The 12376-nt window shown below is 37.3% G+C and overlaps 3 protein-coding genes across 3 annotated transcripts in view; all 3 read left to right on the forward strand.

Annotated features, from left to right (window-relative positions):
* The window catches only part of LOC135205514 (glutathione S-transferase Mu 4-like), a 1039821-nt gene that overhangs the window by 180934 nt on the left and 846511 nt on the right, over positions 1-12376 (forward strand). The gene's annotated exons all lie outside the window — the stretch shown is intronic.
* Positions 10433-11635, forward strand: LOC135202503 (uncharacterized). Its single transcript, XM_064231935.1, has one exon. It carries the CDS (start codon positions 10433-10435, stop codon positions 11633-11635), a length of 1203 nt encoding a protein of 400 aa, XP_064088005.1.
* The window catches only part of LOC135202512 (uncharacterized), a 2445-nt gene continuing 1809 nt past the window's right edge, over positions 11741-12376 (forward strand). The window contains exons 1-2 of the mRNA XM_064231949.1: positions 11741-11840; positions 11936-12376. The exon at positions 11936-12376 is cut by the window's right edge and continues 355 nt beyond it. Of these exons, the coding sequence (XP_064088019.1) occupies positions 11741-11840; positions 11936-12376 (541 nt within the window). The remainder of the gene's footprint in view (positions 11841-11935) is intronic.

The following is a 12376-nucleotide window of genomic DNA, read 5'->3' on the forward strand; positions in this document are numbered from 1 at the left end:
TGCAAAGGATGCTGAACTATCACATCCTTGGGATATGTAACTAATAGATACTGCAGAGGAAGTTAAAACAGTAGAGCCAGGTGATATGGAAACAGTAGATCTTGTAAAGGATGTTGAACTGGTTGATCCTTCAGTTAATGTGACAGCATGAAACCCTGCAGAGGATGTTGAACCAGTTGATCCTATAGTTGATATGGTGGCAGTAGAATCTGCAGAGGATGTTTGAACCAGCTGATCGTTTAGATTATATGGCGCTGATAGATTTTGCAGAGAAAGAAGGATCAGTAGACCCTGGAAATGATGTAGAGATAAATTCTGTAGAGGATGTTGAACCATTATATCCTCCAAATGACGTTGTTTCAGTTGATCCAGCAGATGGTTCGGTGACATTAGAGCCTCCAAATGATGATGAACCAGTATATACTTCTGGTGATTTACTGTCTGTAGATCCTACAGTGGATATGGAACTAGTAGACCTCCAAATAATGTGGTGTCACTAGATCTTACTGAGGATGGTGAAGCAGCAGTTGCTTTAGAGAATGTAGAGGTATAGATTCTCGATTCTCGAGAGAACGATGAACCAGCAGAAACTGTGGATGATGAACCAGTGTATCCTTCAGATGTAATGTCGATAGATCCTGAAGAGGATGTTGATCGAGTTTATCCTTCAGTTTATGTAGTGTTTAAGTTTCTACTTTTCACAAAAAGTATCTAAATAGTTCTTATTGATGTATGCAATTTATAAAATTATGGTTTTCATTTTTTTTGTTACAGAATTTATAGAAAGTATTTACAAGGCCTTCCATGTTATTGTTGTTGTTTTGATAGAAAACTCAACGTGATTAAAAATTTTATTACAATTTTTTATAAATTACAGATTGTTTGGTGAACTTTTAATAAATTACAATAAATTAGAATGAACTTTGTTATATACTCGATTTTGGTAATTCAGTTGATGACGCTGAAGAAGTTGACAGCAGTCGATGTTGATTCAGTAGATTTTCTGGACCATATGGTGTCAGTAGATTCTATAAAGGATTCTGAACTAGCAGATCCTTGGGGTGATATGTAACTAATAGATACTGCAGAGGAAGTTAAAACAGTGGATCCTTCAGGTGATATGGAAACATTAGATTGCATAAAGATTTGGTGCTACTTGATTCTGCAAAGGATGTTGAACCAGTAGAGTATCTAGATAATGTGGAAAGGGTGGATTCAGCGATAGTTTTTTAACCCTTTGATCATCCAGTTGACGTGGTGACACTAGAATCCTCAGAGGAAGGTGAACCAGTTAATCCTCTGGATGATCTGGAGCTGATAGATTCTGCAGAGGTTGTTGAAACATTAGATCCTCTAGATGGTGTGGAAATAATAGATTCTACATATGAAGAGACAGATTCTGCAGAGGGTGTTGAACCAGTTGATCTTCTTGCTGACTTGGTGTCAGTAGATCTTGTAAATGATGTTGAACCAGTATAACCTCCAGATAATGAGGTGCAGAGGATGACGAAGTAGCAGATGCTTCAGGTGATGTATACAGGTAATAGATTCTTGAGAGGATGATGAACCAGCAGAACTTCTGGATTATGGGAGACATTGGACACTGCAGTTCATTATGAGTTTGTATATCCTTTAGAAGATTTAATGTCAATAGATCTTGCACTTGATGTTGACCCAACAGATCTTGCAGGTGATTCAGAGACAATAGGTCTGCATAGGATGATGATCTAGTTAATCCTTCAGTTTATGTGGCGTTTAATGTCAAAGTGGTCTTATGCAGTATTTCCGTATACTATTTTTAAAAGTATGTTTTTTATTTTTTTTTAGTACAGAATTTATTTACAATGTTTTCAATTTTAATTTTGTTTTGATAAGAAAACTCAATGTGATCAAAAGACCTGTTGGATTTTTCTGAAAATTGCCAAATCACTTATGATTGCATTCAATTTTATTACTATTCTGAAAGATCTTAGTTTCTTACTTGAGCCTGATGATCCTGTTGATAATAGGTGTGTATGTAGATCCTCTTGTTGACATGGACACAATAGATCTTTCAGATGATGTTGAATTGGTAGTGTCATCAGATGATGAGACAGTAATTCTCAAGATGATGATGAATTAGTATCTCTCAGATAATGTAGTGTCAGGAGATCCTGTAGAGGATATTGAGCTAGTAGATCCTCCCGATGATGTTTGGTTAATAGATTCTTCAGAGGACGTTGAACCAGTAGTGCCTATTGATGGTGTGGAGAGAGGAGATCTTGCATAGAGAGGTTGAACTGGGCCTAGTAGATCCTGCAGTTTATTTGGTGTTAGTTGATCAATACTTTTCCATATCAAGTTTCAGAGAAATGCTATATAGATCAATTTAAAAATTAAATTTTTTTTTTATTAGAAATTTAAAACAAAAATTTTTTATTCTCTTTATTCTTGTCGTGATAGAACTTTTAAAAACTTATATCTGCTTTACTTTTCAAGAAAATTGTTAGCTTTCTAATGTGTAGATTGAAGTTTATTAACATAATAATTATGAAAATCTCCGTTATTTAATTGAATGTGATGATCAGGTAGAGGATGCAATAGATCCTCTAATTGATGTTGAACCAGTAGATTCTGGTGATGATGTGATAACATTAGATTTTACCATTGATGTGGTGACAGTAGATTCTGCAGAGGATGTTGAACCAGCAGATTCTTTTGGTGATGTGGAGGCTTTAGATTCTGGAGATTATGTTGAGCCAGCAGATTCTTTTGATGATGTGGAGACTGTAGTATACTGTGCAGAGGATGTTGAAACAGCGGATCCTTCAGTTGAAGTGACGACACTAGGCCCTAGTTGATGCACTGGATGATATGGAGGTTGTAGGATGTGCAGAATCAGTAGATCCTGCAGATGATGTGGAGATCATAGATTCTGCAGTGGATGTTGAACCAGTGGAATCTCCAGTTGACATAGTGTCAGTATGTCTTCCTGATGATGTTGAACCTGTATATTGTATGGATGGTGTTCTATCAGTAGATACTGCTGAGGATTTTAAATCAATAGAACCTTCAGATGATGTGGAGAAAGTAGATCCTTCAGATGATGGGGAGACGTAGATTCTTCAGATGATGGGTACTAAAGAACTAGTACCAAGGAGTGTGCAGCTGTGTACAGCTGGATGGACAGCAAAGTGACTGGTTCCCAGTTGGAAGTGGGCTAAGACAGGGATGTGTTATGTCACCCACCTTGTTTAATGTATATATTGACCATATAATGAGAAGAGTGATGGAGAATGAAAACAGAGGGGCTAGTATTGGTGGAGAAGTTTTTATGGATTTGGACTTTGCTGATGATGTTGCGTTGGTTGCTGATACGTGGCTGGTGCTGATAGGTATGGTAATGAGGATGGAGACAGAGACACAGAATTTTGGCTTGAACATCAGCACGAAGAAGAGCGAGATCATGGTTGTGAGTAAGGATGATGATTGGGTGCACATGGAGGATATGACAATCAGAGGACAGGAACTCAAGCAAGTTGAGAAGTTTTTTTACTTGGGAAGTGTGGTAACAGTAGACGGGAGGCAAATTGAAGATATACAAAGAAGAAAACTAGGAGCAGCAAGAGATTTTGAGGTTCTGAGAAAAAACGTTTGGTCAAGGCATGAAATCAGCTTGAGAACTAAGATGAGAATATTCAATGCAGTAGTACTACCAGTCCTGATGTATGGCTCGTCTACCTGGGCACTGACCAGAACAGAGGAGAAAAGGTTGGATGCCTTTGAGATGAAGCTGCTGAGAAGGATACTTGGCATTAAATGGGATGATTATGTTAGAAATGAAGACATCAGGGTGAGATTGAGGCAAAGGCCAGTCAGTACCAGGTTGAAGAGGGGAAGGCTGAAATGGTTTGGATATATTGAGAGGATGAATGGGAATAGAGACCCCAGGAGAGCACTGAGAGCAGCACAAATAGGAAGAAGACCGCTGGGTAGACCAAGAACGAGGTGGATAGACATAATTGTCAGGGATCTTGAGGATGAAATCCAAAACTTAGAGGAAGCAAGGGAAATGGCTCGGGATAGAGACAGATGGAGAGGAACTGTATCAGCCTTATGCCACTGGCCAGTGGCGGGAAGATAAAGTAAAGTAAGTAAATAAAAGTAAAAAGTAAGATGGAGAAACACTTCAGATGATGTAATAGAAGTAGACAGTGTGATGATATTGAAATAGATCGTCCAGATGATGTGGAGCAAATTGAGGTAATTTTAAAGCCCTCATTCCGCGGTAAAGTAGACTATGGCAGATGACGTTTTCCTACGTTATTTTACCTACTGAACAAGAATTTAAGGTAATATTTATTCAGACGACTGTAATTAACCCCCAGGGGCCAGTACTAAACACGGCGAAGTACATTGGACGCCCCAATCCCTAGTGGATGTTGTATCCATGGTTACGTTCCTTGCAGTCCGTGCCGAACTATTCTTTAGAATTACCCTACAAGAAATGTAACCGCAGATACGACATCCACTAGGGATTGGGACGTCCAATGTATTTCGCCATTTTCAGTACTGGCCCCTGGGAGCTAATTACAGTTGTCCGAATAAATATTACTTTAAATTCTTGTTCAGTAAGTAAAATAACGTAGGAAAAAGTCAACTGCCATAGTCTACTTTACCGCGGAATGAGGGCCTTGAATTACCCAAATGGTGTAAGCACCTCAGTGGCGTGATTGGTATAGTCTTGGCCTGCCACCTCGATGGCCGTAAGTTCGATTCTCTGGCATTCCTTTGAAGTGTGAGAGATGTATATTTCTGGTGGTAGAAGTTCACTCTCGACTTGGTGCAGAAGTCACGTAAAGCTGTTGGTTCCGTTGCTGAATAACCACTGGATCCATGCAACGTAAAAACACCATACAAACAAATAAGCAGATGTAAAGACAGTAGATCTGATAAGGGATGTTGAATCAGGTGATGCAGCAGTTGACATTTTGTCAGTAGATCCTTCAAACGATCTTGAACCACTAGATCCGTCGGATGATGTAGAGCTATAATGGTAATTTCTTGAACATTTCACCAGCCAGATTGTTCATAGAGAAATGTTGGCTTTTGGCCAGTAGGGAACGTGAATCACACTCTCAGAATAGTTTTAGCCATGAGGTGGCCCCACAATGAATGCATTTGGGGTCTAGACAAAGACACGATATAAGAGTCCAGGGAGTGCAGCTGCACGTGTCCGAACATTGAAGCGAAGACCAATATTACCAGATGACAGTCGGTGAAAGGTACTGCAGAATTTATACATGGTGAGAATATTGAAAAGAAGCGAGGGTTTGGTCTTGGAAGTCATTACACTATTGTAAGGCAAAAGAAATAGCATGTGAGAGTCAGGCATTTCGTGTCCCTAAAGGGAAACAGTGTGTCTTGAATCGTTGTTAGATTTATTTGAAAAATTTATATGTTCATGTTTGTGTTAGCTCTAATACGTACATATCAACTTTGTTGTTTTTCATTTATGAATTCTTGTGTCGCCACCAATGTGACATCAATGGTTGAGAGAGGTGGTCATATATTTATAATCATAAATATGACGTAATTGGAAAATCTTTGTTGGATAGCTTTGTGATAAAGTAAAATTGAATACGATGCTACATTAGACATATCCTTTCCAATGTATGTTATCCTAAAGAATCATTTATAAGGATTACTTTTTTGTGATTTTTTTAGCCAAAAAAAAAAAAAAAAAAGCTCGAGATATGCTCTAAATTACAAAATTACTTGGGATCTAAAAATGAAAATTAAACTTAAAAATGAATTCTACTTAGTGAATAAAATTGACTTTTTCCTCCTTACTGCACGAGGACCATCTAGGATTTTTAATCTATATCTACGTTCATTCACATTCATTAGTCAGACTTCTTTCATAAAAGATTTCATTTTAGTTTCTATAACTTTTTGAGAAGTTTTGGATAACTATTCATTTGCTACTAATCGTATTAGCCATCCTGTCTGTTATTCTGTACTCTTCCGAAACATTTACTTGGGGAATTTCATAATCTATACTAACAGTGATCATACCATCTACATGGCCTTCATGTTGACAAATAAGAGTAACATTGAAAATATTTCGGCTAGAAGCTCCTTTAAATAAAATATATGCAGCTTCCTTCATTTATCACCAGCTAACAATATATGTTTACGAAACATCATCTGCAATCATCTACAGTCATATGCTTGAGTTCCCTTGGAAACCAGAATATACAGGTGCTCTTTCCTCGGTTATTCTATTTTTCTGTATTTTCAAATAGCATGTTGAACAAGAAATAGTATTGTTTAATAAATAATTAGAAAAATACCAGTCTACTTTCCGAATTAATTTAAGCTGTCTGTCATAAATTGATGTAGGAGAGGTCTTGAAAGCTTTGTCCTTTTGGCTATACTTCCACTTATGCAGTGGCAGCATGTTTATTTCGGGTATTGTTTTGAGGTTTTCGAGTGTAGACTTCTTCCCCCCTCTATACTTATGTCAACATTAGTGTGCATTGTAATTTCTGTTAAATTTGATGTTTTATATTCGTGCGATTTTGTCTTGATTAGGTTTATAGTAATATTGCTTATTTTTATGGTTTAAGCACTAAATGGTGATAAGGAAATAATCCTTCAATTGCACTGAATTTAACAAACAGAAATATTAACATTTTGCTAAGTTTTTCAAGGGTCTGGGAAAGGTTTCTTACATTCAGTGATGGGTTAAAGTATAACCTATTTTTTCTCACTAAAACAATTTTTTTGATGGAAAAAGTTTAAGTTTACCTTCGCTTACTACTGCATCATTTCTAACGCTACATTATGGCCAAGCTACAGTGACTCGTATGTAGAAGGATGTACCTATTTTAACATCACATCAGTCATGAAGTATCGTGGTATGCATATATGACTCCAGGACAGTAGAACATTATGCATTAAACAGGCAACCATGTGTGGTTTATATAAGAAGACTGATAGAAGCGCCTCAGCCTCATCTGTCATTCCCTTGTCTACAGCAAGCCATGAATCTTCTTAATGACCTTCAAGTCCTTAGTACCACTGAATACAACTGCAGACTGAATTACCTAAGCTTTAATCAGCTGGCACCACTCAATGCTTCATCCTAGTGGCTTTGGTAAATAGCCAGATCCCAATAATGACGCATCCACCCTCCTCATACTAACTTATTTGTCGGCCCTGGTTGGCGGCTGTGTAGGTAGGGAATCGGGAGGGTAGGGGAGACATGACAGATCCACCCTCATGCAAACCTGTTTGTCTGCCCCCTGGTGGTGGAGGGGTCGGTTAGGGGATTGGGAAGGTAGGAGAGACATGCTACAGCCACCCTCCTGCAAACCTGTTTATCCACCCCAGGTGGGGCAGTGTAGGTATGGGATTGGAAGGGTAGGGGATACATGAGGTGCAGTAATGGATTCTAGCGAGGCATATAGCTCGCGACATCAAGCTTGTATATGAAATACTGTTATTTCCCTTAGGGCTTTTGGTATATAAATGATGATGAAGAATGATAATAGAAGATGGGCAAGGTCACATTCAGAGCTCCAAATAAGGATAAATATCCAGTTAACGCTGTGGGTTGGCTTAGAATAAGTAAATATTGTAAAGGGACAGAGTAAAAGGATTAAATGTAGAGTACTTAACACTTCTGCTTGCTTAGGGCACAAGCATGAACTTGAAATATGGGCGATTTTTCAAAAGAAAGTGTAAATCTATTTTGTGTAAAGAAGTAGGATGCTGACATTATCGAAACAAATATTTTTTTAAAGATTAGCCTTAGTTATAGATAAGGCTGATGCCACAAAAATATTATGTATTAGATTTATTCCTATTCAGAATGTTCCCATAGCTTCTAATGTGATCATCATTGACTTGTTAGCAACTCGGAAAAGTTGATGTTCTCATTCTTCTGGAACTCGGCCACGGCTTCATATTTTTTTAGTGTCAACTAAATTTGTTAATTATAAAAGTTATATATATTGATTGAAACAATAAATGAAAATTTACTTTTATTTTTCCCAACTTTTGATATATGCAGTTTAGCAGCTAATATTTCTATGCATGTATTTTTATGTCTGGTATACAAAAAAAACACGCCTATATATATAATTATATAATATATATATATATATATATATATATATATATATATATATATATATATATATATATATCTATATATATATATCTATATATATATATATATATATATATATATATATATATACTATATATAAATGTTTGGTTGCGTATAGGCCTATATGAATGATGTTGAAGTATTAAGTACTAAAACATATTGTAAAATGTGTCTTTCTTTTTTGTGGAGAACAACCAAAGCCTCATTTTCTTTGTTCTTTTCATTGTAAGTTAATATACAGGAAGTGATACATTTTCGAAATAATGATCTTTTGTTTATTATTTTGAAATAAAAATAAATAAGTGCTGAATATATTGATGCTATATGGTTTTAAAATTTTTATTTTTGTTGTGATAGAGCACTCAGAAGAGTGATTAAATTGTCAATCAACTTCTTTCTAAAAATTACAGATTCCCTAATGTGTGCAGTCAATATATATTATAGTAAATCAGAATGATGTTAATTATTCACTCGATCCAGATGATCCAGTAGATGATGCTGAAGAAGTTGATGCTACTGTCGATGTTGATCCAGTAGATTTGCCAGACGATTTGGGGTCAGTAGATCCTGCAGATGGCATTGACGCAGTTGATTGTTCAGTTGATGAGGAGTCAGTAGATCCTGCAAAAGATGCTGAGCCATCAGATCCTTGGGATGATATGGAACTTAAAGTTTTTGCAGACGAAACAGAAACAGTAGATCCTCCAGATGATGTGGAAACAGTTGATTGTGTCAATGAGGTTGAACCAGTATATCCACTAGATGAATTGGTGTCAGTAAATCCTGCAGAGGATGTTAAACCAGTAGATCTAGCAAGTGATTTGGAAACAGTAGATCCACCAGATGATGATGAACCATTATATCCTTCAGATGGTGTATTGTCAGTTGATCCTACAGAGGATGTTAAACTAGTTGAATTGCCAGAAGATTTGGTGCTAATAGGTTCAGAAGATGATGATGAACCAGTAGTGTCTCTAGAAGATGAGGAAACAGTAGATTCTGCAGAGGGTGTAGAATCAATAGATCCTGAAGATGATGTAGAGATAGATTCTATAGATGTTGAACCAGTATATCCACTAGATGACTTTGTGTTAGTAGATCCTACAGAGGGTCTTAAACCAGTGGATCCAGCAGATGAACTGGAAACCGTAGATCCTCCAGATAATGATGAACCAGTATATCCTTCAGATGGTGTACTGTCAGTAGATCCTACAGTGGATGTTAAACTAGTCGACTTGCCAGAAGATTTGGTGTTAATAGATTCTGAAGCTGATGTTGAACCAGTAGTGTATCTAGAAGATGAAACGGTAGATTCTGCAGAGGGTGTAGAATCAGTAGATCCTGAATATGGTGTGGAGATAGATTCTATAGAAGATGTCGAAACGGTATATCCAATAGATAACTTAGTTTCAGTAGATCCTGCAGAGGATTTTAACTCAGTAGATCCAGCAGAAGATTCTGATACAGTAGATCCTACAGTAGATGTTAAACTAGTTGATCTGCCTGAAGATTTGATGCTAATAGATTCTGAAGATGCTGTTGAACCAGTAGAGTCTCTAGAGGATGAGGGAACAGTTGATTCTGCTGAAGATGTAGAATCAAGAGATCCTGAAGATGATGTAGAGATAGATTCTTTAGATGATGTTGAACCAGTAATTATACTGGATGACTTGGTGTTAGTATATCCTTCAGAGGATGTTAAACTTGTAGATCCAGCAGATGAATTGGAAACAGAAGATCCTCCAGATGATGATGAACCAGTATATCCTTCAGATGGTGTACTTTCAGTAGATCCTACAGTGGATGTTAAACTAGTCGATTTGCCAGAATGTTTGGTGCTAATAGATTCTGAAGATGATGTTGACCCAGGAGAGAGACTAGAAGATGAGGAATCAGTTGATTCTACAGAGGATGTAGAATCAATAGATTCTGAAGATGATGTAGAGAAAGATTCTATGGAAGATGTTGAATCAGTATATCCACTAGATGACTTGGTGTTAGTAGATCCTGCAGACGATGTTGAACCAGTAGATCCAGCAGATGATCTGGAAACAGTAGATCCTCTAGATGATGATGAACCAGTATATCCTTCTGATGGTATACTATCAGTAGATCCTACAGTGGATGGTAAACTAGTCGATCTGCCAGAAGATTTGGTGAGAATAGATTCTGATGATGATGTTGACCCAGGAGAGACTAGAAGATGAAGAATCAGTAGATTCTACAAAGGATGTAGAATCAATAGATTCTGAAGACGATTTAGAGAAAGATTCAATGGAAGATGTTGAATCAGTATGTTCACCAGATGACTTGGTGTTAGTAGATCCTGCCGAGGATGTTGAACCAGTAGATCCAACAGATGATATAGAAACAGTAGATCCTCTAGATGATGATGAACCAGTATATCCTTCTGATGGTATACCGTCAGTAGATCGTACAGTGGTTGTTAAACTAGTCGATTTGCCAGAAGATTTGTTGCTAATAGATTCTGAAGATGATGATGAATCTGTTAAGTCTCTTGAAGATGCGAAAACAGTAGATTCTGCAGAGAATGTAGAATCAGTAGATTCTGAAGATGATGTAAGGAAAGATTCTACAGAAGATGTTGAACCAGTATATCCACTAGGTGATTTTGTGTTAGTAGATCCTGCAGGGGATGTTAAACCAGTAGATCCAACAGATGATCTGGAAACAGTAGATCCTCTGGATGATGATGAACCAATATATCCTTCAGATGGTATACTGTCAGTAGATCCTACAGTGGATGTTAAACTAGTTGATCTTGGAGAAGATTTGGTGAGAATAGATTCTGATGATGATGTTGAACCTCTAGAGTCTCTAGAAGATGAAGAAACAGTAGATTCTGCAGAGGGTGTAGAGTCAGTAGGTTCTGAAGATGATGTAGAGATAGATTTTGTAGACATGTATCCACTAGATGACTTGGTGTTACTAGATCCTGCAGAGGATTTTAAACCAATAGATCCAGCAGATGATTTGGAAACAGTAGATCCTTCAGATGATGATGAACCAGTTAAACCTTCAGAGGGCGTAATGTCAGTAGATCCTGCATGGGATGTTAAAATAGTCGATCTGACAGAAGATTTGGAGCTAATAGATTTTGAAAGTGATGTTGAATCAGTAGAGTCTCTAGAAGATGAGGAAACAGTAGATTCTGCAGATGGTGTAGAATCAGTAGATCCTGAAAATGATGTAGAGATAGATTCTATAGATGTTGAAACAGTATATCCACTAGATGACTTGGTGTCGGTCGATCCTGCAGAGGATGTTAAACCTGTAGATTCTGCAAATAATTTGGAAACAGTAGACCCTCCAGATAATGGTGAACCAGTATATCCTTCAGATGGTGTACTGTCAGTAGATCCTACAGTGGATGTTAAACTAGTTGATCTGCCAGAATGTTTGGTGCTAATAGATTTTGGAGATGATGTTGATCTAGTAGAGTCTCTAGAAAAATAGGAAGCAGTAGATTCTGCAGAGGGTGTATAATCAATAGATCCTGAAGATGATGCAGAGATAGATTCTATAGAAGATGTTGAACCAGAATATCGACTAGATGACTTGATGTTAGTAGATCCTGCAGAGGATGTTAAACCAATGGATCCAGCAGATGATCTGGAAACAGTAGATCCTCCAGATGATGAACCTGTATATCCTTCAGATGGTGTATTGTCAGTAGATTCAACAGTGGATATTAAACTTGTCGATCTGCCAGAAGATTTGGTGCTAATAGATTCTGAAATGATGTTGACCCAGTAGAGTCTCTCGAAGATGAGAAAGCTGTATATTCTGCAGGGAAAGTAGAATCTGTAGATCCTGAAAAGGATGTAGAAATAGGTTTTTTAGAGGATGTTGAACCAGTATGTCCACTAGATGACTTGGTGTTAGTAAATCCTGCAGAGGATCTTAAACCAGTAGATCCAGCAGATGTTTTGGAAACAATAGATCCTCCAGATGATGATGAACCAGTAAAACCTTCAGAGGGTGTACTGTCAGTAGCTCCTACAGTGGATGTTAAACTAGTAGATCTCTTAGCAGATTTGGTGCTAATAGATTCTGAAGATGATGTTGACCCAGGAGAGTCTCTAGAAGATGAAGAAACAGTATATTCTGCAGAGAATGTAGAATCAGTAGATCCTGAAGATGATGTAGAAATAGGTTTTTTAGAGGTTGTTGAACCATTATGTCTACTAGATGACT

This window comes from Macrobrachium nipponense, chromosome 24 (genome assembly GCF_015104395.2).
Source record: "Macrobrachium nipponense isolate FS-2020 chromosome 24, ASM1510439v2, whole genome shotgun sequence".
Classification (NCBI taxonomy): domain Eukaryota; kingdom Metazoa; phylum Arthropoda; class Malacostraca; order Decapoda; family Palaemonidae; genus Macrobrachium; species Macrobrachium nipponense.

What these genes read in the sequence shown, in the direction of transcription:
- LOC135202503 (XM_064231935.1), top strand. Translation starts at nt 10,433, where the DNA reads ATGGAAGATGTTGAATCAGTATGTTCACCAGATGACTTGGTGTTAGTA.